The sequence below is a fragment of the Rhamphochromis sp. 'chilingali' genome (assembly GCF_963969265.1).
Source record: "Rhamphochromis sp. 'chilingali' genome assembly, chromosome: 4".
NCBI classification, from domain to species: Eukaryota; Metazoa; Chordata; class Actinopteri; order Cichliformes; family Cichlidae; genus Rhamphochromis; species Rhamphochromis sp. 'chilingali'.
This window is the reverse complement of record NC_137948.1, coordinates 23,828,255-23,855,308: the sequence shown is the minus strand read 5'-3', so window position 1 is coordinate 23,855,308 and position 27,054 is coordinate 23,828,255. Positions and strand designations below refer to the sequence as shown.

General features: G+C 40.6%; 1 protein-coding gene across 1 annotated transcript in view; it reads left to right on the top strand.

The window, feature by feature from the left end:
- Positions 1-22,004, top strand: part of rnf24 (ring finger protein 24) — a 28,986-nt gene extending 6,982 nt beyond the window's left edge. The window contains exons 2-6 of the mRNA XM_080879971.1: positions 6,223-6,372; positions 12,731-12,773; positions 13,342-13,383; positions 18,506-18,585; positions 21,272-22,004. Coding sequence (XP_080736097.1) covers positions 6,230-6,372; positions 12,731-12,773; positions 13,342-13,383; positions 18,506-18,585; positions 21,272-21,413 — 450 coding nt within the window. The 5' untranslated portion in view covers positions 6,223-6,229 and the 3' untranslated portion in view covers positions 21,414-22,004. The remainder of the gene's footprint in view (positions 1-6,222; positions 6,373-12,730; positions 12,774-13,341; positions 13,384-18,505; positions 18,586-21,271) is intronic.
- The last annotated feature ends 5,050 nt before the right edge of the window (positions 22,005-27,054 follow it).

Sequence of the window (27,054 nt, the reverse complement as noted above, 5' to 3'; positions counted from 1 at the left end):
TGCAGTCTGAGACATTGTCTTTGCTCCTCTCTTAGTTAGGAAGTTGATGTTATCCCCAGGAGAAGCACAGTGTTCCGACAAATGGGAAGCAACAGCTCTCCCATTATTTTTTCCGGCTTGTTTTTGTCTCGGGTCTAAGGAGAGCTGTTGCTTCAAATTAAACGGAGTTGAAAGTTTGTGATCAAATCAGAATCAGGCTCAGTTGTAGGTAGGAACAAAACAAACACAGACTACAAATGTACACAAATATCTGAAGTTTCATTGATTTTTTTTTTTTTTTTTCACGTGTCCTTATGATGACTTGCTTTTGTAGAAAATTGATTGGAGACTTCCCAGTAAGTTAGGCAACACATGTTTATCTTCATTATATAAAACTGTGGAAACAATCTGAGTTACGTTTTTCAGTTTTCTCTGGTTAGGGAAATGTTCTGCACGTGCTGGCTGGCTTTATCAGTGCTCGCTTTATAATTTTACTATGTTTGTATAACCATAACACAATGTAAAAAACAAACAAACCATGGACTCGATTGTAGTTACATTTATTGGGAGGTGCACACCAGGTTACGTAGAAGGTTGCGGCGTAGGGTTAGGTGGGGTTGCACTTATGGTGTAAGTTACGACGTAGATCTGACGCACAAGTTTAATTTGCGTGTAATAGTTGGGTTGCGGTCACGTGGTTCTGATGACGTGCGGAGGCAGCGCGATTTTTGAGTGGAGGGCGGAAGTAAACATGGAGGACACTGTGGAGAGTCAGGAGAGCAGCTATTGTGCAACTTTAGACCCCGTTTCTCGGGAGAGATATAAACAGATAGTTAAAAAATATATCGGACGTGATCCGTATTCTTTGAAAATGTCCGAATACACCACAGAAGTAAAGGATTTGCCTACTATCGAGGCTGTGGATATCACCAACTACTTGGTCCTCCAGACTTCTTACTACACTAGGCAGCAAATGAAAGCTTTCAAGAGTCTGGAGGCGTACAATGTTTTTGTCAGCGGGTGGGTCCACAACCTTGGAACAGAACGTCTCCGTGATGGATACAGTTTGGTGTTTGCAAGGGTGAGTGTTTGTTCTTATATTGCTTTATCTTAAACACGCTAACAGTTAGCGGTAGCGGCTTTAACGTCAACAAACATGCCACATCCTTAGGACTTCGTTAGAGTGACAGTTGTTTGTTTCAAGGTAAACCATTCTCAGCGGTCTAACGAGACACCTCTGAAGACTTGGGTAATTGCAAAGGAGGATGGAGAAGTGATTGCAGCTCATTGCAATTGTATGGCAGGGTTAGTAGCCTGTTCTCCACTGTCACTAGGCTCAAATCCGGGCTCTCAGCCGTCTGTTGCATATCCAAAATCGCCTCTGCACATCGATGCTGTTCTGCCTTAAGCTTCATTCTTTTCTCTCGTTTGAGAACTGATTCCGATCTGGGTTTTCGTTCGTAGCCGAGATTGACCGTCGGAGCCCAGTCCTCCGACTCTTCGTCATCCAAAGCACTTGGGCAGCCTATAGTCCCAATCAAGTCAATATTAGACTACTAACTTAAAAGCACTAAGTAAACGAGAATTTAACGACAACCTAATGCTAATAAGTTCGTTTGCAAACATAACATTACCTCTGACGAAGTGGTCGCTGCAGACACGGGCATTGGCAGACTCTGCTCCTCCCGACTGTAAACGTAAATTTAAAATCCATTTTTTCCTACGTTTTTCGGTTAGAATTTTCCATTTTTCTCCTCTTCGTTGGGCTATTTTTGGTACCCTAAAATACCGTTTATCAGTTTCTCTGGTCGACCTACTGGAGCATCCGTAAACACAACAGGACATAGGCATTTTGCGTACTGTCTGTCTGTGATTTTGCGCTTATCTTTTTCACTTCCGACCGCCAGTCAAATTTCGCGCTTTACGTCGACGTCACGTCTACGTCAAATGAAACCTAGCTATTGTTCCTCTTGTCACGTATTACATGGTTGTTGTTTTTACAGTCTGCTGCTGACATTCGTGATGTTATGTGCCCTGTGTATTGTGTTTAAGTACATCCTGCTGACACAAAAACAACAAATTCTGCAGATACACCCCGATAATGTTGTTGTTTTGTTTGTTTTTTTAATCCCATGATTCGGCAGGCAAAATGTATCCTTTGTGTCCTTTAGTCATTGTGCTGCGGCACTGTACTTTGGGCATTGTGCAGTCAGTTACGCTAAAATAGTCGTGTATGTAACCGCTTGACGATAGCGATGCGTGATTCTGCTGCTTGTGACACGCGTCACAAGCTTACGTGTGTTCAGCATTAACGCAAAATACTGGACATTTCAGTGTTCAGTTGTGAACATTTTATGAGGAATTCCTTTGCTTGTCATGCCTCTTCCTGTGTGTATTCATCCCCAAGATGTGACATTAAACTGAAGAATTGTGGTTGGTCGTGTGGATCATGCAACTTCTTGAAATAAACTCTGTGCAAGAATATGCTGTTATCATTAGGAAACCCACATATAGGAGCTCAGTGTGGAGTAACTCTTTCTAGTCCCATCGCACATGAATCTGGACAATAAAATATCAGAGGTCAGACAAAAGGTGAACATCAAAAGTCATGTTTTCCTCATTTGTACTTTGCACGAATTCCTTTCTATTTTACTCTTGATGAAAATAGAATAATTACTTTTGCTTTGTTTTTCTTCAATCATGTCTCACAAAGCCATGCACAAGGAATGTGAAGATTTTCCCACTCATCTTCATTTCCAATGCATCTGCAGTGTGCATAGCCTTGTTGCTGGTTACGTAATAGGGTGAGGCCGTGTAAAAATGTCTGAGGGAGACAGGCAGGTGGTGAAAGAAAGGGAGGAATGAGGAGAGCAGATACATTTAATACAAAAAGAATAATTTATATCACCCAGTTCACACTGGCTCCTTTTCTAATACTCTCCTGTGTTTGACAACGTGATGCCGCTCCCCCTCACGCGCGCGCACACACACACACACACAAACAAAATTGGAGGTATGTAAGTTGTTGACTGCAAGGGGGTTATATTTCAAGATCTTGATGTACCCACGACCCTGTCAGTCAGCGAATCTTGATACTGAAGGGATGCTGCACAGAGTGAAAGACACAGCCTCATGGTTTAGGGCAAAAGACTTCTTAAACCTATCTTTCAGTGTGATCGTATTAGCCGTGACCAGCATACCTAATAGACACATCCCAGTAACCAGATCCCTGACCTACGTGTCTCTCATATAGCAAGCAATAAAACCATATCTGTGCTGGATTTCAGAGAAACAGAGTTAAAGTTCAGCGCTTGGGTCACATGTCAGTTTATGTGCTTTTGTTTACTTTGCGATATTTAAGAACTGTGGAACTGTGGAAACTCATTATTGTATTTAAACTGTTCCCCATTGACAAAATGCCACTCTTTATGAATGACATTTAAAAACTTAATAATAAAAAATAATACTAGACATATAAAAATATATAATACGACTAAATACTAGTTTTCCAAACTGTAGTGTTTTAGTTTTATTCCAATTTTCCAGCGTCTGTTTTTCCAGATTGTGCTGAAGACCTCTGTCCTAATTATCTACTATGAGGAACAGGTTTGTCAGTGTGTCGCACTCAGATTTCTCCAGAGGTGTTTGCGCAGCATGTTTCTGTGGTTAGTTAAGCTCGGGTATGATGCTGCGGCTGTGTTGGTTGGACAATGTTGACCAATATTGGCCTGATATGTCAGACAGAAGCTTTTTTTTTTCTTTGAACTTGAATGCAGATAAAGGAACTGTGTCTTACAGTAGTTACAGTAGTTTGCCAACTTTGGCTCCTTTGTTTACAAGAGTCTCACAAATAACAGAGCATGCGTCACAATGCGGTTTGGAGTTGAGCCGTGTCTCCAACCTTCCATCTCTACAGTTTGTAAGTCGGAATTGGCCCCAAAACTTCAGTTTCGGCTCAGCTCTTGTTAATACAGAGAAGCCAAAAAGAGTCGGAGAGCAGAGAGGGGCTCGAGTTTGGCAGGGAGCCTTTATGAACAGGGCGCAGATATGATCCAAACAGATGCACTCAGTGAAAAGGCTCTCAAGGACACAGCATGGCACTTTGTAAAGGCCTGTGTTACAGATAGATGCACACTTTTCTGCTCTTCAGCATGAAAGCACCAATAGGGTATGTATATGTGAGTTTCTTTATTCTATATTTAACAAAAATATAAGTGATGCAGTCTGGAGATAATTTCATTAACATGTAGTTGTGTAACTTGGTAGCTTGAACTACTCGAAGAAATTATTCTAACTGTGTGAACTGACGCAAGATTGCAACAGAGGACTAATCTTGTAAATGAAAGTGTGTGTTTTGTTTTCAAGTTTTGGAGGTGTTTCTGGAGGTGCTTCTCACATTGTGTCAAAGGTACGCAGCACAGAGGCATGTTTGTTATCGGATAACAAGAGCATAGTTGCCTGGACTTTGTTTGTGAAGAAGACAGTTGAGCTTGGGGCTTGAGTTTTGCACATGCGAGGCTACCAAGCTTCAGTTAGCTGGCAAAATTCTAAACTGAAATGTCTTTTTTGCTGCTCGTTCATGAATGATTAAACTCACGGGGCCACTGGGAGCCCTATGAGTTTAGGATATTTGAAATTGAATATAATAGACTTTCCCTGATGTTCATGTAATACTCTGATCTCTACATGCACCACAATGTTTTGCAGGCCAGCAGAGGAAACTGTTGTTAAAGTCACAAGAATTTCATTTCTATTCTGAGTCAGCAATTGTCTTTTCAAAGTGTCTTTGGAGGAAAAAACAAACAAAAAACTCAGTTAGCTTTTGAGTTCAATAGCCTCTCTTCTGAAGACAGCACGCTAGCTTCATTCCTTATCTAAGCTATGCTTATCTTAAACGCCGGATTCCATCCTCTGGGATGTGATACTTACACATACAATTTGGGCTCAGTTTCCTCTGAGATACTACTCAAGCTTGACCTGGCTGTTGTGCCTAATATTTGGGACATTTTTCCCGTTTCACCCCCCTTTAAACTGGTGACTCCATGTGCTCAGTTCACTCAGAGCTCTTTATATTTAAGGGATAAATCTCGGTCCTCGTAGCTTTTACAGTCTTTTTGTAATCTGACAGTTTCAAAGTCATGCTGAGCCACTGAAACATTTGTTAGGAGAACATCAGGTCCTTTACTTCTCCTGTATCATAAACCATGTGCCTTGCATTGCTCTTGTGTAAAGCTAGAAAGAGACGCTGTGCCAACCACGTTTATGTATGGATGACTTGCAGCTCTGGAGCAAGGCAGCTATCATGATTGCTAATACCAGCTGGAGTAATGTCATGTAGAAGCGCCTCGAAATAAAGCTAAGAAAGTGCCCACCATATGGAGGTGACTCTGTTATGTAATAGAAAGCTTTTTTTGGGGGAGGGGGGTGGACAGTTATACAGTGAGCAGGGGATTGTTAATGGCCTCAGTAAAACCTCCAAAACTTTCCACTTGGGAAGTGTACAGGAATGAAGCCTTTAGGGAAGAGGGAGGAGCACAAGACACGGGTCCAAAAGGAGCAAAAGTTATTCCGGTCCCCCCTCCTCATCTTCTGTGGGTAGGCTCAGACATGCCCAGTCTTGTCCTTTTTCATAAGTTGAGTAAGAGCACTTGGCCAGTTTATCCTTGTTAGTGTTCCTTGGATTTGATGGATTAAGTTTATCAGAAGTACAAACATGGAAGAAAATATTAAACAAAAGTTGCCTGCACATGTGTTTACACTCTTTTTAAATGATATAAATTACATAAATAAACAATTTTCTCTGTTCTCTTGCCTTGTTTTGGTAGAAACAAAGCTTTAGTGGTTCGATACCAAGAGGTCGTGAATGCTATAATGTCACAGTTGTGCTTTCTGAGTTGCCCTTTATTACTCGTTGCATCATTGCCCTGCTGTTTGTTTTCATTGCAGATTCTGAGGTTTAAGTTTACCTTCATGCAGGATGGTTTTTGTCTTTGGACAACAAGTCCCAGTTAACCCGTGTTTTATCATTACATTGTATTTTACATCACTTCATCAAGGTTAACTAATTGTAACACTTGTAGATATATGGTATTACAGTTAAGCAGCACTTCTAAAATGATGACATGCCCTCAGCTCCAGCTCCTTAGAGTCATTTAGTTTTCTTACTGGTACAAAGGGGTTTTCTTTCTGTGGACTGTGTTGGTGTCTGGAAGTACTTATGTCCATTTGTGTCTTTCCATCCAGGCTATCCATGAGCTCCGATTTCCCACACTACAGTTTCAGGATGCCAAATATAGGGTTCCAGAACCTTCCCCTTAACATCTACATTGTGGTGTTTGGGACAGCCATCTTTGTCTTCATCCTCAGCCTCCTCTTCTGCTGCTACTTAATAAGGTAAGAGTCATGCAGACTTTAGCTTGGGATCAGCGGAGGATTGGAATTTTTATAATGTGTCTGTGTGTGAGAGAGAAATGGTTGCTTTGCCATGCGGGTTTGTGGCATAAAGTGTCATACAGGCAACATTAGTGTGTGCATAAGATTAATCTGGTGCTAGTACCGCATGTGGTCTCTGAAAAGCTAGGATGGAAGATACAAACATTTATTAATCATTTAAAGAGACACATTGTTGTATTTTTTTTAATACATTCATTATTTATTGATTTTTGTGTTGGTATTTGTAAATCAGTTAACCTGAGAAGGCTCCCAGATTTGCCTATACAAATTCATTTACATGTGCAAATTAGGAAGCAAATTCCAATCATTACTCTCCCATTCCTGTAAATCAGCCCCAGCAGGCTTGGAATTTGCGCGCACATTTGTAATTCACACAGCTCTGTCCAGAAGAGGTTGTGTGAAGCTTGTTTTCGAAGACGATGGTGATTTAGAACACAGCGTACCACTTGACCACCAAACCATCAGCGCCAGTGCTCATCTGACACTTGAAAACTGTCATTATGCAACGGCACGATAGCTCTTTCTCTAGGTCTGTTTGCCTCACATTCATTCAGAATTCCCCTTGTACTGTTTCACTTTAGCTCTGTCCATATTTTTGCATAATGTGAGGAGATGTTGAGTACTGAAAATGGCTTAATGTTAATGAGTTCTTTATAACTAGTAATTCAGAAACATGGAAATGCTTGTGCATACGTGCGAGCTGGTTACATAACATGACCTTGTAGCCTTTAACAACATACTGTATGGCACTTGTCACTGCCGCTTTAGGCTGAGATTTTGTGGGGAAAGAAAAAAGCTCTTGTTTTCTTCCTTTTTTTGAGAAATGTGTGTTAATAAGCATTTGCTAATAGTTTTCTCACAAGTGGGGAAAAATGTTTCAACAGCACAGTTTGGAGAAAGTTTCTCTGATATACATATATAACAATTTGATATCTTAAAAAATATTTAAAAATGGCTGATATCCAAAGTGGTTTTTTGATACATTATGATGATCATGGCACTACATGTCAAAGAAACTAGTAATAACTTTTTTTATTCATTTATTTATTTGCTGCTTTATTGCCACTTAACCTAACCTAAACCTTTAGGATATGCATTAAACTTCCACTGGTGTTTAAACATGTTGCTTGTAACTAATCTTTTTTTTAAGCCCCTTTGTAAGCACAGCATCTTTAGTGTAATTATTTCCTTTAAAGGAAAATTCAGAGATTGCTACTTACCAGCTACATCTACACTAATACGTTTTCATTTTGATACGCTGCTTTTGACAAAAAACCATCCCTAAACAGATGAACACTCATCTGTTTAGTAACGTTACGAAAACCATCTCTGGACTTACTGAAATGGTTAAAAGCGTACATCGCATAACTGTTTGTGTTGACAGAAGTGGCGTGAACGTGTTGTGATTCATAATCCATGTTGAAGTGTCCAGTTAGCCAGGGCTGATGTCTTTTTGTTCTCTAGAGAAGGTCATGAGGTAGAGGACAGCAAATACTAACTGCTTCCAAATGCGTGTCTGGCTGTCCAGATGAGGCCAATTCTTACTATAGCATTTAGTACCAAAATTTAGATACTCGTTTGCAATCATCCTAATGGTGCGATCTTCACGGACACGCAGCCACAGCAACGCAACAGACTTGGCAAAGCAGCTGAGACACTGACAAGTATCCAACTGTTAACGTACATATTAACCAGGCCAGTGCACACAGTTAAATGTTACCACACAGCCACATGTCTTTTCCGTTAAGTTATCATTGAGTTAGCGGCTGTAGCTAGTTAATAGAAAGATAGCAGTAATGTTGGAGCATGGCAAGTCCCGCTTGTCTGTAATGTGAAGAGACAGCGTAATGTTCATTTAACAGAAGAACAAAACAGGATGTTTCTTTTGGGGAGTTTAAAACATCCCCAGCAAGGGCTGTGCGATATGACCAAAATCTCATATCCCGATATATAAGAATTTTATCGTCCAGATAACGATATAAATCACAAAAATGTAACATTTTCTGTAAATTCTGTGAATCTCGGGCAGCTCGACTTGCGGGAAGTGTTTCCAGCTGCGCGTCCTTTACCCGGAGTCGAGTGTTTTAACCGATGCATGAAACGATACATTTTTAGACATAAGTTGTACCGGCCGCCGTTTTCTTTGTATTTATTACACGGCGTGCTGCGGGTTGCCTGTTCTAACGTTTGAGTCTAAGGTTTATTTTTTTAGCACCTGCTGGCTCTTTTTTACTTCTCATCCGTAAATAATCTGCTCTTTCACGTGATTCAGTTTATTTTGAAAAGTCTCAACAGGATCTTGAGCTTTATTGTGAAAGGTTTATGTGGAACATAAACAAGCGGACACGCGATGGTTTTACCGTCGTTGTTGCTAACGACAACGCATAAAAACAGGCGCTTGTCCGTCCGTAGTGTGGTTATATACAGTGTTGGGAAGGTTACTTTTAAAATGTATTCCACTACAGATTACAGAATACATGCCCCAAAATGTATTTTGTAATGTATTCCGTTACGTTACTCAATGAGAGTAACGTATTCTGCATACTTAGGATTACTTTGGATATATTATCATGCTTTTTACAACTGCATGAATGTACTGTTGCTGTGTGATTTATTACTATTACTGAAGGTCCGTGGCTCCGAACCGTAGTAAAGGGACCTCTGGCTAATACGTTGGTTCCGTGTCGGGCTCGTAGCTGAAAAATAGAGACAGAGAGAGGCGTTGAAAGGCTGCTCCAACGGAACTTATTGTTTCGGAGGAAAACACGAACACAGTGTACAGTCGAGTCTTAATAGTTAACTTACAACTGGGCTCATCAGGCACTCTTCTTGGCTGAAGTGGTTATTATTGTTTCTGCTCGGTGACAGCTCGTACTTTTCCACTCACATTTTTCTCCCTCCTCGCGCTCACAGACACATAACTGGTATGGCAGTCCATTCTCCCTGCAGCACGGACTACACTGCCATAAGGCTACATTCATTAGGCCTATTAGCTTAGCACAACAACAACAACAACAAAAAAGCGCTCTCTCACCCAGGAAACACACAGTTGCAGAGAGACTGCATCACCATGGCAACCGTAACGCTGCCGCCTGGAACAACAGAACGTAGCTGTCAAACAAAACCCAAACAGTCCGGACCCGCCACAATATGAAACAGGAAAGTACCGCCGTGTAATCCATTTATTTCAACAAAGTAACTGTATTCTGAATACCACCTTTTTAAACGGTAACTGTAACGGAATACAGTTACTCATATTCTGTATTTTAAATACGTAATGGCGGTACATTTATTCCGTTACTCCCCAACACTGGTTATATAAAATATAAGAGAAAGAGAGAACTTTAAGAAATTAATATAGCCACTACAGTGACCATCAAAACGATAAAAAAATATTGCCATAAACAGTTTATTTTGCGACACCACGAAACAAACGATAGCGTAAAATGAAACGATAGACGTTTTTATATCGTCATCCGATATATATCGTTATATCGAACAGCCCTATCCCACACACTAAGCTATTCTAGGAATGACCTAGCAGGGCCGTTAGCTAAAAGATCCTAATTAGCTGGACTTGACATTAAACTGTGTTTGATCTGCGGCGCTCCTAGTTTGAATAATAAAAAAGCACAAGCTAAGATGTGTCCAGCAGCATTTTCAGAACTTTTCTGTAGGAGTCAGGGCCATGTGGACACTAGCTATAAACATCCAGAAAGTTTTGCTTTTTAAAATGAAAACGTATTAGTGTGGACATGATTTCATTCCCTTGCTAGCTCCTTTTGTAAGCCGACTGGCCTAATCAAATTGTCCCGGCTGCTGTTGCAACACGGGTTTTATCCTAGCAGCAGCAGACTGAACACAAATAATGCCCAGCGTTTTTTATCTAAAACAGTGAGAAGCAGCAGTTGCTCAAAAATTTCTCCCCTCGCCGTCTTGTCATGTCCTGTCTTGCAGGGCAAATGGTAAGTAGATTAACTCCTCTTGTGTCCTTACAATTCCTCATCTAACTGTAAAGAGACACTTAATGACTTTGATGCAGTCCCATGATTCAGTACTAAAAGCTGACATTGCCAGGTTCACTCTCTAAATGCAAATGAGCGATTTTGGCTCCATAAAAAGACTTCTAAAGATGCAGTCTCCCAAAGGGTGAATCAGTTATGAGTATATGTATAAATTTTCTCATGGTGTCCGATAATTTAAAAAAAATGACACGATTGCTCCATATTTGGGAAATACTTTGTGGAGCTCTGTGGACACGGCTCACACCACCATGAAGGGGGAATCTTAAGGTTTCTGTGCAGTAAAGCATCACCGGCAGGGGCGAGAAAGGAGAGATGAAGTAACACGTTAGAGTTCACTCGCAAGATTCCAGCAGACATATACTCGCAGATACATTTTGACAGAAGGCAGACTCTCACAGAGAAACGCAACCACATCTCTCAGCGAGTCTCTAATCCATACACACACAGGTGCAAAATATGCAGTTCAGTTTGCACAAACATTCAAAGAGTCTTAAGTATTGGGTGTTTCTGTAACGTGGAAAAGGAGCACTGAACAAATGCGGCAAGTATATTTGAATCTGTTAGTCATCACTGCAGTTTATAATATTCATTACGTGCTCATGATACCACAGGGCAGATGATACATGTTTTTATGTAGGTGGCACTGACTGCAGCGTAATTCTATCCTATTTGGCACCTGGTTCTCATATTAAGTATTCTCCCACTTTTGCCCACTTTTACATTGTACTTGTGGGCTAATGAGCACCCCCCCCCTCCCTCCCCCCCATCAGTCACCTATGACCCACCCTCCCATGATCTTGTCCCCTACCCCTGGGAGTCTCTGCACCTTTACCTGCTGACCTCTTTCAAAATGTCAGTTTCTCTCCTAGACTGTGCTGCTTGTTTTACAGATCCCTCTCACTCTGCTGCGAGAGGTTAAGGTTACTTGTAATGGAGGTAAATCTTACAAACCTATGAATTTTTCCTATCTCTTTTGCTCTTTTTTTCCTTCCCTAATTTTTTATTTCATTTATTTATTTGTTTGTTTGTTTTTGCATATGCTATTCTGCCTCTCAGTACCTAGAACCTCTTATCCAGTGTTCTTCCTGTTGTCTGAATGTTTTTTGTAGCTTAAACTCGGGTTGTATCGACCGGTACTCTTGTTGTGCTTTTATAGAGTGCCTCAGGAACCTGCAGTAATGCTTTTAATGTATGATCCGCTGTGTTTTTGGTGATGTGAGTTGATATTTTACCTTAGGTTCAGTGCTTGTTTTGACAGGAAACCAAGAGTATCTGTTAATATGTAATTTGCTTACTACTGCGTTCTCCTTCATCGTCTTCTTTCTTTCCTTTCGGCTGCTCCCTTTAGGGGTCGCCACAGCGACTCGTCTGCCTCCATCAACCCTCTGCATGTCTTCTGTTGCTCATCCATGAACTTCTGTGATCTTCCTCTTTTCCTCCTGCCTGGCAGCTCCATCTTCAACACCCTTTTATGAATATATCCATTAGCCCTCCTTTGCAACAAACCATCTCGGCTTTGCTGCTTCAACTTTGTGTCCAAACTCTGATGTACCCGTTTCTAATCCCTGCTGGTCATTCCCAGTGAATTACTTAGCATCTTCAGCTTAGCCTCCTGTCTTTTTGTCCGTGCCACCGTCTCTAAATCATACATCATAGTAGGTCTCACTACATCTCCGTGTCTGCACTCTCTTCTTCACCTCTCTTATCCATTGTCTGTTTCTTTGGATGGTTGACCCCATGTATTTAAACTCATCGACCTTCACTGCCTTTCATCCTTGCATGGTCTCCTTTCCTGCACTTGCCCTCTCATTCACACACGTGTATTCTGTCTCGCTTCTGCTGCCTTTACTCTTTCTCCTCTCCATTGCATACCTCCAGCTCTCCAGGCTCTCTTCCCTGGTCTCAGCTTCTGCATTGCTAGTCAAAAAGATTTAAAAACATGTTGCTTTAGAAATATTTTACTTACCCTGTGTGAGGGGGTGAAGCTTGCCAGAAGCAGGACTCGTGCACTCACGAGAAAAATGCACAACCCAAACATATCTCATGGTTGCGCACTGCTCTGTCTCTTAGCGAAATAATTTCTGAACTAGTTATGTACACCAAGTTATGACAGTGTTTATCATTTTAATTAAAGCACCCCTGCTGATAAACTAGAGTAGACTGACTCTAGGAAAAAAATTTTTCAGGACATGTGGATTGTTTCTGTGTTATAGAGTCAAGTGAAGGAGGCCAATTATTAATCAAAAAGGTGTTTTGTCTTTACTTCTCCCCAGGTTACGGCACCAGGCGCACAAAGAACTATATGCTTACAAACAAGTAAGAAAAAGCGCGCGCACACACACACACACACACACACACACACACACACACACACACACACACACACACACACACACACACACACACACACACACACACACACTTCAGAGAATGCATCGCAGAAATGAAGTATCATTGCAGTGTCTAGTTTATATCAGCTGTGCATTGGCCATCATTTAAAATTCCCATTGCTGACTCCTTAGGCAGCAGCAAGAATTTTAAAGGGTTTGTGTTTTTTGTAAGCACGCGTGCACGTCCAGCACTTCCGGAAAAGTCACGGTTATGTGAAAGATGTGAGCAGATAATAGCGTGTAAAGAAAGAAAGAGAGATGGAAGGTGTTAACAAACTTACATTATGTAATACTGCGTATTACCAGCATGCAAAAAGCATCCAAACATGGCATCACAGAATATAAACACATGTTTTGTGCGTTGTGTCTCTCTGATTGTTAATCACACATTTTAGTGTATAATATTGTGATGTTTCTGTTCAGGAACTGGTTATAATTATTCTCATACAGTGTTAATCTAACTAATGGTTCTTCTTCTGTTGTTGCACCTTTAGGTCATTCAGAAGGAAAAAGTCAAAGAGCTAAATTTGCATGAGGTAAGTGCTTTTCTGTTTCGTTGGCTAATATCAGGCATCACTGTCAAGGCTTGCTGCGTCTACTGCAACAGTTTGTCACGCAGTATCAGCAGCAGACACTTTTCTCTGTCAATTTTAAACCTGTCAGTCACAAACGTCTTAGCTGTAGCCCCACCGTGTGTTTTTATTCAGGTTTTTAAATCTCATCCTCTTAGTTTTGTACTTGCATAGGAGATGTCCTGGGTCGTCATTTAATTTAAAACAAAGTCCAGAGCTCTGGGCCTGTGAAGCAACAATTTAATGTTACAAAAAAAGTTTAGAGCAGAGGTATCAAACATAAGATCCAGGGGCTAGAATTGGCCTGGCAAAGACTCCAATCTGGCCAACTGGATGGCTTTGGAACAAGTGAAGGAGGGCAGAGATTTTAGTCTTTTAACTAAAACTTTATCTGTAATTTCAAACATTTATTTTTTTATCGTGTAGAGAAACTGACACATGCTGTTGGAATTGCATGTCTTTTTTATATTAAGATATCTCTGGGATTAACATCAAAGTGATCCCTATGTGGCCCACAATGTAAAACGAGTGCGACGTCCGCAAAGATGTTATGCAATAAACATCGCGAACAGACGTTCACCGTGTTTGAACAGGGTTTGTTAAGATTTGGTTTGACAACAGTGATGACTGATACGCACTGTTTGTCATCCAACATTCAACATGTGTCTTCACTCATTGTCATGTGAAAAGGTGTAGTTAAGGCATTAACGTCCTCCCTGTTATTATTACGTAATGCTCGGTGTCAGCTCAGTGTGGTTGGAAAATTACAAACGCAGAAGTAAAGCTGCATCGCTTCTTGCGGACAGCCTTTTAACAGAGCAGCGAAAATGAAATGTCAACAAATAGCATCTTCGTGTGTGCTTTGGCACAGGCATGGCCATATTTTCTCATCAGCCGTGCTGGAATTTCCTGCTGTCCCATCAGGCTTCGGGGTTTTATTTATGTTATTAGGAATCGAGGGAGAAAGCATCACAAAGTGTCGTGTGAATGAAGCGCGTGACAGAGTAACCAAGCTGTGTTTAAGGACAATAATATATATGCACACAAGGCTGACCCAGTTCCAGGCTCACAGGATTACCCGGTGGAAATGAGCACAGCCTAAGCTACGTGGATTTGGTCTTTTATATATATAGCATAGCAGTGTAATATGGAACCCACTGAGTGTTTATATAAGTCTGTAACTTGAACAGCACCATCCTAAGCTGGTGCTGTTTTTAGCATGGCTTTGATCCCAGTCTTACATGTTATGTCGGTTTTATGTAAAGAGTGGCTGTCGTAATAGCATCACATGAAGTTCATGCTTCTGTGTCTTCTCAGACTTTTTTTTTTGTGTGTGTGTGTATTTGTAGTTATAAACAAGTGCACACATCTAAAAATATACCAGATGCTTGGAAACCCTCCCCCCAACTCCCAAGTGTATCGTGTTGTTTTTGGGACGTTTTTAAAATAGGAAAAGCTGCACAAACACATCAGTGCTGAATGACTTTGATTAAAAAAAAACTAAAAGTCACGCTTTGAGACCTGCATGAAATATGCCTGTCATGTTCCAGCAGTGCAATACATAACACTGTGTCTATTTGCTGTGGTTGCATTTTCCTATCTATGTAGGGCAGAGGTAATGATTTCATATCTTTATCTTTCATTCATCTTATCTAGTGCTGTGTAATTTGCTTTATCAGTTTGATATGGTTGTTGGTCATATGTTGAGAGTTATTGATGTTGAGCTGGATGAATAGCCTGGGAATATGTATGCAAGAATACAGTTAGCAAGTGGCAGCAACTGCCTATTGTAAACATTCAGTTGTTTTAACCGTGTAAAAGCCCAGAAAAGTAAAATTATTTGAAACTAGAGTGTTTATTGAAGTTTCTGACAAATACGAAATTAATTAATTTGTGTTATTTGGAATTTGGGCAAGTTATTGTTTACATTGTATCTTTAAAAAAATAGAATTAGATTGATAATATGGAGGTATCATAAACTCATGTAGCAAATATTTGGCATTGTAAGGGTTCGTTTTGCTTTGTGAGGAGTTTATTTTGCTTTTTTTTTTTCTTTTCTTTTAGAGATGTTTGCTGCATTAAATTCAAAGAATACATCTAATACATTATAGCGTCATTTTGTTTGTCACTGATGGGTTTTGGCGAGTGTTTTGTTTCTTTTACACATTGGTGGAGCTTTTTTAAAAAAATCTTTTTTAACTGTATGTTACATGTTGTGTGTTCCTGTTAAAAAATGATGGCTAAAGGTTAGTAACCTGATTTTAATGTAAGTGCATCATCATAAACTTCAGCTTCCTCTAAACTTTTAATTTTAAAAAGTGTACATGCAGAGATTGAAATGAAAGTAAACGTCTGCAGATGGGGAAACTGTGAAACTCTTGGTATTAATGTTCCTCTTAGTACCTCTTTACACAGTAGAAAGTGGTAAGACTGTGGGTGGTAATTACAGTTTGTGGTCCCAGCGTGCTAGGCAACATGTTCTCATCACTAGAGATGAGGAGATCGGAGTCCTTCACACGTCTGCTCTTTCTCACAATTTCGTTTTAAGCATTACGCTGATCCTCGGATGGTCTTTTTCTCTACCTGTTAATTTGATCTCTTTCTGTTGCTTGGCTGAGTTGAATGAAGAACGCTCTTTGTCTGGTAAATTTGTACGTGCAGAGCATTGCTTGGCATTCATGTACTGTTCTTGCTTCAATAAAATCAACAAGAGGGTAGAGTGTCTTTTGGGGTTTTTTTGTACAGTTTTTGGAAGCTTGCAGGATTAATCCACTTAACAGTGAAAAAATAGGTTCTGTCAAAAGTTGGCCGACAGTGTCACATCTAAGCCGTGAGGGTGACGCCACAGAAAAAGGCACTGAGAAAAACAAGAACACTGATCTATTCACCAATCAAGAGACCAAAGCAGACATCTTAACAGAGAAGTGTTGTGTGTCCAAAACTCCTCAGGAGTGGAAGCTAAAGCCCCCCATACTGTTCTTTTCATCCACAGTCATCCATTCAGCACTTGTAAAATAGAAGTTAGAGAGAAAATGTCGTCGAGTTTGAATAGCCAGTGAGCCCCTCATTAAAAGCTTCTACTGTAAAGGCTGTATGAAAATTGACCAACAGTTTATCTATTTCAGAGTTCACAATACTTCCCTAGACTTTACCTCCACTGTGAAATCATCCCAGCTGGCCATTGATGGCATGGATAGGTAGTAAGATTTGCTGCAAGTTATAGGAACGGTTGGGAACGATGACTCTTGCAGGATACTTCTCATTTTAATTTGTTTCAAGCAACATTAAATTGAGAGAGCACTCTTCTTACTGGAAGAGAAATCCATCTGCATCTGAATTGATCAAATGTAGCCAGCATGCCTGAAATAAGTAGCACGTCAAATAGCGCTTAGTGTGCCGTGTGGTTCTTGGGTGTTTGTGAACTGTATAATTTGCCCCACCATAGATTCGCGTCAGCATCTCCATCATAATAAGACCTGCGTCACCGACGGTCATGCACAGGCATCGCTCAATGCTTGCACTTCAGCACAAATTTAAAATGAGCGTGCGTGTCAGTCAGCTACATTGATCAAACACAAAAAAGAGAGAAAATAGACAGAAGCTAATGTGATTTCAGAGTCTAGTTTTCTATTTCTGGAGTAATATACTTATGTCTGTTCCCTTCCATATGTATGAAATGAAGCAAAAAAGAGATGGGTGAAGTGAAGAAAACCTGTTACTCTAAGTGCAGAAAAGTCGTAATCCATGTAAAACAGTTGGGGAGTAATGGCAACCGTTTTTAAATTAGTCTGGCCACATTACCAAGACTACCAAGAAGGCTAGGAAGCTCTCCTAGCCTTCCCAAGCAGTTGTAATGAAGATAAATCTGGGTTTAACAATGCTTTCTTGAGTTGCCAGTTAATTTAAACTCAGTATTGTATGGGGGAAAACTAATTGCCTGCCTTCCACCCTATGACAGATGGGATAGGCTATAGTAACTCTGCAACTTTGAATCGGATTGGTGGAAGAAAATGTATAGATGGATGGATGCTGTAGGTCCAGCAGAGAACGTTATTTCTAAAACTCCTACAGTGTAGGAGTTTTAGAAATAACGTTCTCTGCTGGGTCTCTCATAGGGGAATTTTGATGAGCGCTGAATTCCAGCGACTACATGAAAGGGCTGCATTGTTTCTTTGATGAAAGGCCTGCAGTTACTCAAAGTCAGGGGGAAGGGGATGATTGAGCCAGTGTTGCTCATAATAGGCTATCATAATATTACTGCAATCGATTGTGACAACATTACGAACCCAGGATCTATTCTTAACCCAGTTAAAGGCCAAGGGCTCATCATCACGCTCATCTAAAGCCACCAAAATAGAATTTGCAGGCGGTGGAGGGGTGAACGGATCAGTGGAATATTATTTTTTCCATCCCCACATGTTTCACTTCCTAATTTCCAAGAATTCCACACAACCACAACAGTTAGCTAAAACTATAAGGTGACCTGTTACGCTAGTTGAAAGTGTTTTTGTTTAAACCAAAATGGCATCCACATCCTGCTCATCGGGAATTTCTTAATGACCCTGACAAGGACTTTTTTTTCAGGGAACTTGAGCTGAACTGCCCAGAAATGGTTACTGTCTTACAATCGAGTTTAAAGTCTTGAATTGTAGTCATAGTGTGGGCTTTAGTATGCTTTCTTGTTTCATTCAAACCAGATCTGAAGATCTCTCAGCTTTTCTAACTTACGACTCCAGAAATGAACTGATAATCTCTCACCATCTGCATTACAGTGTTGATTGCTTTCCTGTTGAAAAGGGGAAAACCAAAACTACTGTAATGTGTGGCCTCTTGGCCGCGAATGGAACAAGTCCCCATGAGTGTTGCATCAGAGTTATACAACAGGCATAGTTGGTCACTTGGACTTTTTTCCGTGGTTTTGGGGTTTTTTTCAGGCTGTTCTGGGGTGGGTTTTTGTTAAGTTTTTGGTGTTGTTGGTAAAAGTTTTTTTTTGTGTGTGTGTGTTTGTTCTTTTCACTAACACAAAGCTAAAATGATGCATGGCTTTATACAGAAAGCACCTCCTAACTCCCCCGATCTCTTTCAGATTTGTGCAGTGTGCTTGGAGGAGTTCAAACAGAAAGATGAGCTGGGGATTTGTCCATGCAAACACGCCTTTCATAGGAAGTAAGTACACGGTCTTATTGACATGCACAAGCACACACAGACACACACGTTTGTACACATCCAGTCAAGGACAAACAAGTCATTAAAGATTTCTTTATCTGGATGGTGTATTTCCATTGATTTTCCCACTTTTTAGGTATAGTAAATACAAATCGCTAGATGTTCTGCAATTTCAGAGACTTAGGGTGAACAATTATTGTCAAGCTTGTTGCGTTTGTGTGGAAGCCAACAATAACAAATGCCTCAGAGTTGCATGTTTTTGGGACACTAAACTAAAGCCCAGTGTTTATGAATTGGGAACTGCAGATGACATGTTGGATTGCTTCAGCCTGTTTGTCCCACACCTCCCTCCATGGCCTCCTACTTCAACTGAGTTCATTATAACAGCACGATGCCTCCCTTGGCCTAGTTTTTCTCTGCAGTTGCTGCAAGAGTAGTGACCTCTCACCTCTATATATACACACTGCTCTGCTCTAGTGCAAGGTAAGGAAAGGCATGCCGCTGTGCAGAGGAAAAGGTTTATTGAGGAGGGTATTGCTGGGTAGATCTTTTTACAAATGATGAGAAGAGAGGCAAATTATACAAGAAAAATAGGGTTCCAGTGAATGTTTGGTTAATGAAAAAGAAATAAAATAAAAGAAGTGCTAGTGAGTCATGCAAGTGCAGAATTATTTGTGAATTTAGAGATATGTTTGTCTTGATCCTTGCATGTAATCAAAATCTGTATCAAGATTTGTGGATGTGTACATACAGTTGTAGATGTTGTTTGTGGTTATTAACGGCTTAAAGTGTTGCACTCTGAGAGCTGGAAATAAATCTCCTCTCACCTGGCTGTCTCTTTATGAGGATTTTGGCTACACTTGGGTCTGAGCGGCTCTAGGAATAGATGTGTGACGGTTTGCAAATGTATGTGTTGTTTTTTTTGCTGGTTAATGAGCTGATATATGTTTCATATTTTCCTCTTGAACACAGCCACTGGAAGACAGAAAGCCAAACCTCTGGTGATCTACATTTGACCACTTAATTATTATTATGAGCTCTGGGTAATGACCAAAAGACTGAGAAACAAAACACGTATTTACTTATGAGATGAAACTTGTGGCAAAGAACGCTTTACGTTTTAATTTGTTTCCAAAACCCCGCAGTCAGGACATGCTATATTGTATTTAGATAGAAGCTAGCGAGCTAACTCCCTGCTAACTTCTAACTCCGTTAAATGTCATAAATTCCGTTTTCATGGATGCCTGGATGTTAAACTCAATTGTTACACCTGGTAGAGCAGAACGCTGATCATTTTATTAAAGATGAAAGACTTTAGACAGTTTTTCAACTCTCAGTAATGCCACAGTGATCGTTTGATATATGGACCTGCAGCGGAGTTTAGGTCCAGACACTGCTAGTGACGTCAGACTGAACAACCGGATAGAAAGCCGCGCAAGCATGTGGAGAACATGCAGACACAAATATTTTAGGATAAACCCAGAAAAAAAAGTTGTCTTTGGTATATGAGGTTTATATTTATTTGCCCCCTTTATTTTCCACTCTGCGTGGGTTTTTTTTGTTTGTTTGTTTGTTTTTTTTAAATTTGGGATAGATTTTATACCAGATGGTCTTCCAGATGTAATTTATCATGTAAAACATCACTAACTTGTGACCCCTCCTGAGACTCATGTGCAAGTCTTTAATTCATACTTAGTTTTAGTCATAATTTAGGCATCTAAATTCTTGTAGTTTTGGTCTAGTTTTAGGTTTTAAAAAATGGGGGGGCTGATCAAACGTGTGCGTCTAACCTTACTGCAGGAGATTAATTCTGATTGGATCTCGTCTCTCCAGAGAAATTTTGTCTTGTTTTTATTTGTTTACAAAAGTGTCAGTGCATTTCTTCATAGTTCTTCATACTTCGTTACCATCTCGTTTCCATCAAAGGGGTCTGTGGTTATGACGTACCCTATGGGGTAGATTTAATAAAGAAGTGTAACCCCCGTAAAGCAGCGGTCCCCAACCCCCAGGCCTCGGACCGGTACCGGGCCGCGAGAGTTGAGGCTCAGGTGTGAAATGTGTGGTTTTCAGGGTTTTTATCGGTTTTCAGCGTTATTTTGTTATCGTTTTTATCGTTAACTCTGTTTTCCTGGATCTTTTCATGTGTGTTATGAATAAATCTTCTTTTTTTCGGTACCGGTTCTAGTTTTATTTTGTTGTATTTATCCGTGACACCTTAAAGGCCTGTCCGTGAAAATATTGTCGGGCATAAACCAGTCCGTGGCGCAAAAAAGGTTGGGGACCGCTGCCGTAAAGCGAATGTTTTAACGGCTACATCATGCGATTTATTAGCGCCCACTGGTGGAAAAACTGTCATGGCACATTCTCTAAATTGATTTAAACATACCACATTTTGTTTATTCCATAATTTATTACAACATTGTGGCACCACTGCACATGTAAATATAAATATGCCATACGTATTGCTGTTGTCAGTTATCAATTCCGTTACGTACATTGAGAGCTAAGAGCTAACCGGAGCCCATCTCCGTGTATGTGAACCCATAATAATCAATAAAGCTGATTCTGATTTTGATGCTTTTTCCTGCTTACAAGCTGCTATCCTATATTTCCTGTACCCTCTGAATCACTCACTTCTTTCATCCCTGCCTTTAACTATAAGCGCTGTGCTTTTTCTTTCCTTCAGGTGCCTCATTAAGTGGCTGGAGGTGAGGAAAGTGTGCCCGCTGTGCAACATGCCCGTCTTGCAGCTCGCCCAGCAGGCCGGCAGCACAGACCCTCCTGTGCAGATAGAGCAGCCTTTGCCTGGTATTGAGAACTTGGTGTAGCAGACTGACGGCCTCCTTCACAGTACACTACAAACACACGCATCCCGACACTCATGCTCTTACCTGTACAGGTACACTTTTGGTATGAGTGCGTGGACAGACTGGAGAAACTGGAGCTAATGCTCAGATCTACACAAAAGCTGCGAATCTGCCGCCATCGCCACCTCTCGTATCTTTTTGCATCGGTTCACAAAAGGATTTCCTGACATCTGCTCTAACTGAGAGTCATGTGTTTTCATGTATTTTTATTTTCACGGACAATGAAGAAGAGCTGATAACGAAGAAGTTTTCCTTTTCGACCGAGACGGTCGATAACTTTTTCACAACCAAAGCACTTTTCTGGGGACACCAGCGAAAGACCAGGAGGAAGAAGGAAAAGACAAAAGAACTACAGTACACTAAAATCTCAATAGTTTTTCTTTTATTTAACAAGCACTTTATGAGAAAGGCAAACCTGAATTTGCATGTGGCTCGTAGTCCCAAGGTCAATATATTTTATCATTAACGCTCATTTCCATGTACAGTACAAATAAACCAGGGTTAGGTCATTTTGGATTTTTTTTTTGTTAACAAACAAAATGTACATACACATCAGAAAGGGAAAATTTGGAAAGTTTGTTTAGTTTGTGCTGCACACACACACAAGAAACCGAAGTCAAAGTATCCTCGACTTTATGTCTGACTGAATGTGAAAGGTTTTTACACGCACACAACCCACATGCACACAATTCAGATGAAACATGAAGAATTTGTTCCCACATCATTACTCATTCATAATGTTACAGTTCTCCTTTTTTGTAAGGATTCAAACACATAAAGATGATGCAGTGAACAAATTATAGCATCAGCCATGTGTGGATACTGTCAGCCCTCCACAATCCAGGCATTACTCACAGTTGGGATCAGTCACAGGAAATCAACATTTCACAGTGCCCACTGTTTTAACCTCAAATTGTGTTGGTGTGTATGCACTGATGCTTAATCTTTAAACAGTTAAACAGACCCAAGTAATCAAGCACTCAGACGTTTCCCAACTAACACAGATGTTGCGCTTTGCTTCGCAGCGTTTTTATTTCATTGAAGCCGAGCTGCGCGGGTGCCGCAGAGACTCGTCTTCGCAAACATTTCACAGAAACAAAGTGTCATACGGTCGAGTCGGCGTCACTCGAAATATCACCGCACGTCCCTCTGAATCTGAATCTGAATGACTTCTGAGTTTAAGCACGCTGCTTTTACCGCTGAATTTGTTTTTGCTTCCGCTCTAGTATTTATGCTTTTTTAAAATAGATATATATATATATATATATTTATTGTGATATCTCGGTACAGCTTCATAGAGAGAACGAGTTAGTGGACTCAGCATAGCTTTCAGGCAACATTTCCACACATACATTGGGAGGGGCTCGAGCCGCGAACCCCCCTCTGGCCCCCACCCACAGAGGTAGCAGTCAGCAGGTTGTAATGAAGCAGCAGTTTCATTCACACACGCGCACACAGGTTCAGCTTTTTGGCCGTGGTATTCTGGCGCTTTCGCCCCTCGCCTCTCTCTGTATAGTACAGGGTGCTTTTGTTTCGTGCCACACATACATTAACCCTGAACCCCTGACCTTTGTGTTTTTGTTTTTGTCTCCTGTTAATATCTTGTTGGGCTAAAAGAAAAAAGCTTCATCACTCTGAGATGAATTAGAGATAGTCATTTTATCAATGATGTGTGATATTCAGTAACAGCTGTGTGTTACCTTTTTTAGAAGCACAAACAACAGCAACAAAAAATGAGCCCCCACTACAAAAAGTGAGCTTTCTGTCAGGGCTAACATGCTAACTGATTGTTCTGTTTTCTGGCTGCTTTCTTTCTCAATTATTACACAAAGGTTGAGGTTCACAATACGTGGACGATGCTTCTTCCATTGTTGCTTTGATCTGAATGTCAGGCCACACACACCGCAGTGTTGACCTCTGTGGACATTAAATAAGAACAAAAACAGGGTTATTTTTCTGTCTTGTGTGACGGTCACTCCTCCTGCATGGAAGCAGCACGGTGCTACATAAAAATGTTAAGGCTGATTGAAACGTATTGGCCAATCCCAAACAGACTTATTAGGACACTAGGTGAGCAGGGCGTGTATCAGACAACATCTCCACTTCAAAAGAGTTTTATGTTGAACAAATGAAGCAGCATCAAATCCTGCAGCGTGTGACGGGCAGAATTTGTTGCCTTCTCTCTTCTCGGTTTCGGTTACAAAAAGGCTGTGACTGTTTTTCTGCACTTCTATTAATCCCAGATCTTCACTTTATCTTTCTTCCATTGTCCCCCGATAGACGCTGGTAATAACACAAGTCTTAATGCTTTGTTCCTGCTAGTGGATTTGTCTTTGAATGTATGTTTCAGGAGAAAAAGGAGAGATTTAATGTGAAAATGTGCTATTTTGCGTAGTCAAGTTGCCACTTTGTTTCACCACTGTTAGATGTATGTAGATGCTAGTAACGTAAATAGTGTATTTACACACGGTGCACAAAGAAGAAAAAGCTCCTTCCTGTAAACTGAACGGCAGCTGACACTTCCCCGCAGTCTGCTCTATCTTAAATGTTGCTCGATTGTAAAACACCTTCCACCTGATTTTTTTTTTCCTTCCCGCGTGCCGTCCCGATCCCGCTAAAAGAGAGCGCGCCAACCCACGGTGAATCAGATTGATCGAGCAAAGAGATGCGAGGGAGTTTCTGTGAGGCTGTGAGCAGAAGAGGCTGGAAGCTGAGCCAGTCATGAATATAGTAATGAACGACTTCCCACCGCTGAAATCACCGTTGACGTCAGCGCCGCTCCTGAGTTACCTCGGGCTATAAATAGACGACAGTCAGGAGCACAGTTTTACACCGAGAATCTACTCGTATTGTGAGTGGAGAGCTTCCGAATGACGGCCTCACAAGCCACTTTTATTATTGTCCCTTTAGGGCAAGGCGTTTGATGGGGGAATGTAACAGACTCAGTTTTATTCATAAAAGAGTCAAGTTGTTACCTTTTCCTTTCAGATGAGGGTTGCGTTACATTTCCGTGGTTGATTTTAGCGACCAGACCATTTAATTTTATTTTGAAATCTCTATCACTGACGCCCTGAAGTGAACTTTCTTCTTGTTTGTATGGTGTGCTATTTATTTCACCACTGCTCCAGTAGTGACCTCCTTACCCACCAATACTCCCCCCCTCCCCCCGTTTTTATTTTAAATGTCCAAACAAATCCTCCCACCTCCCAGCTTGAGCAGCGTACCTGAACACACCCTCTTGCCTCTTTTTTGTTAACACTGATTACGTTTGTGGACTTTCACAGACATTTGTTTGTAAAACTAAGAATTCTGCAGCCAGAATATTTTTGGAGACAGTCAGTATTTGTAAGCTCTATTTTTGTATATTGTTATTTTGGAGAAAATAATATGCTTTTTTTTTCTTGTTTTTTGCTAATTTCATGGGTATTCATTTCAAGAAAATGTTGCATGTGACTTGAGTTGAACTGTAAATAAAGTTTCCAAGTTTTGGAAGGATGTTTGTTGTGTTTTGTCTTTTTCTCTTCCAGATGTAGTCAAAATGTATCACTAAATTGACAACTCAGGAAAAATAATGTTTGTATGTCCTGTCTCAAGATGCATTCAGTACCTCTTGGCTGGACTGATGTAACTCAGTATTAGCAGGGTGTTCTAAAAGTTCCCTGAAAGCCTTCTGTTGATCCAAAACTATACTGTGACACTAGAAATTCTCTGTATTGGCTTCCTGTTAAATCCACAAACTTGCTCATGCTTAGTTGTCTAAATTTTTCTCCAGAATATTTTAGAGATTTTTACCCCACAGTTTAAACCACCTTGAAGCGACTGTTATTGTGATTTGATGCTATATAAATAAACCTGATTTGAATTAAATCAAAATTATACATATAAATAAAAATTATGTTCCACTGTTATCCTGGTGACTGACAATGGCTTCAGAAAATTAAGGCCACCTCTGCTTAAGTCTTTGGGTTTTTTTTTTCTTCACTGATATCATTTACTCCTTGTTGGGACTGTTTGCCAGTAAATATGATGCACCAGCGCCACCTTCTGGTTAAATACTCAAATGTTTAAACTGCATTTTCAGTTACAATATAATAATTTTTTGCTGACTGCATACTTCCTGGTATTGCAGGTGGATGCGGTCCTGGTTGTTGAGCAGGACAGACGAGAGGCAACTGTAACACTTTTATTTTCTCCAAAAAGAAATAAACTAGAATCATGACACTGGGCATGCCCAGTAGGATTCTTCCTGCATATGAAAGGAAGCAGGACAATTTTAATAACAAGTTTTGACAAAATTGATACATTTTTTTGATGTAGCTGCAAACATTTTTCTTCCACACACATGGGTACTACACACCGGGCCACAAAGGGATGGACATGGTCAATACTCAGGTAGTCTGTGGTGTTTAAATGATGCTCAGCTGGTGCCAAGAAAATATCCCCCGCATCACTAAACCAACACCAGCCTGAACCATTGACACAAGGTAAGCTGGATCCATGCTTTTATGTTGTTTACACCAAATTCTAACCCTGCCATCCAAATGTTTCAGCAGTTATCGAGAGTCATCAGACCAGACAACATTTTTCCAATTTTCTGTTGCCCAATTTTGGTGAGCCCGTGTGAATGGTAGCTTCAGTTTCCTGTCCTTAGTTGTGGCACCCGGTATGTCCATCTGCTTCAAGGATCAACGTGTTTTGCATTCAGAGATGCTTCTAGGCATATCCAATTAAGTTATTGGAGTTACTGTTGCTTGTGAGAATCTTCTCTGTGAATCCTAGAGATGGTTGTGCAGGAAAATCCCAGCACATCATTGGTTTCTGAAATACTCAGATTACTACAATAATCAGACTACAAATACTCTGGCCCCAGCATTATGCCACATTCAAGGTCACTTAAATCCCCTTTCTTCCTCATTCTCATGCTCAGATTGAACATCAGCAGGTCACCTAGACCATGTCTATATGCCTAAATGCACGGAGTCACTGCCACATGACTGGCTGATGAGATATTTGGGTTTATGAGCAGCTGAACAGGTTTACCTAATATAGTGGCCTTCAGTCTATCTAAAATATTAATTTCAATATTGATTTGCATGGTTTTTAAAAGTGGTTTGAGTGCATAAGACTTGGACTTACAGTACCCTTCGTAGGTGTCCTTTTATTTGAAATACAGTGGAAAATGTTCCCAACCACTGTTACAGCCAGGGACACTCTAACAGTCTCACTTTGTGCTTTAAATTGAATATTTTTACCTGTCAGTAAGAATATATGCATTTATTGCATCAAGGGATGATGTCAAAATTCAATTAACCTGTCCCCAGCCTCTCGTCCTCAGGACTCATCCACTGTTGTCGTGGCTACTATAAGGTTGTTTCTACTTAAACAAATGGTAGCACTCAGTAACATCTGGCCACACGGCATTTCGACACAGCAGCTGGTTTTAACTCATGTTAGAAACCCTTCATCAGGGCACAGCACACTCAGTCTGTTTTGTGTCTGTTTCAGTAAACAGTGGCTCATACACATGTTAATAACTGACAGAGAGAACAGGCTGAGAAAGTACTGGTGTGGCTTGTTTTTGTCACCCTGTAAAAGTTTCAAG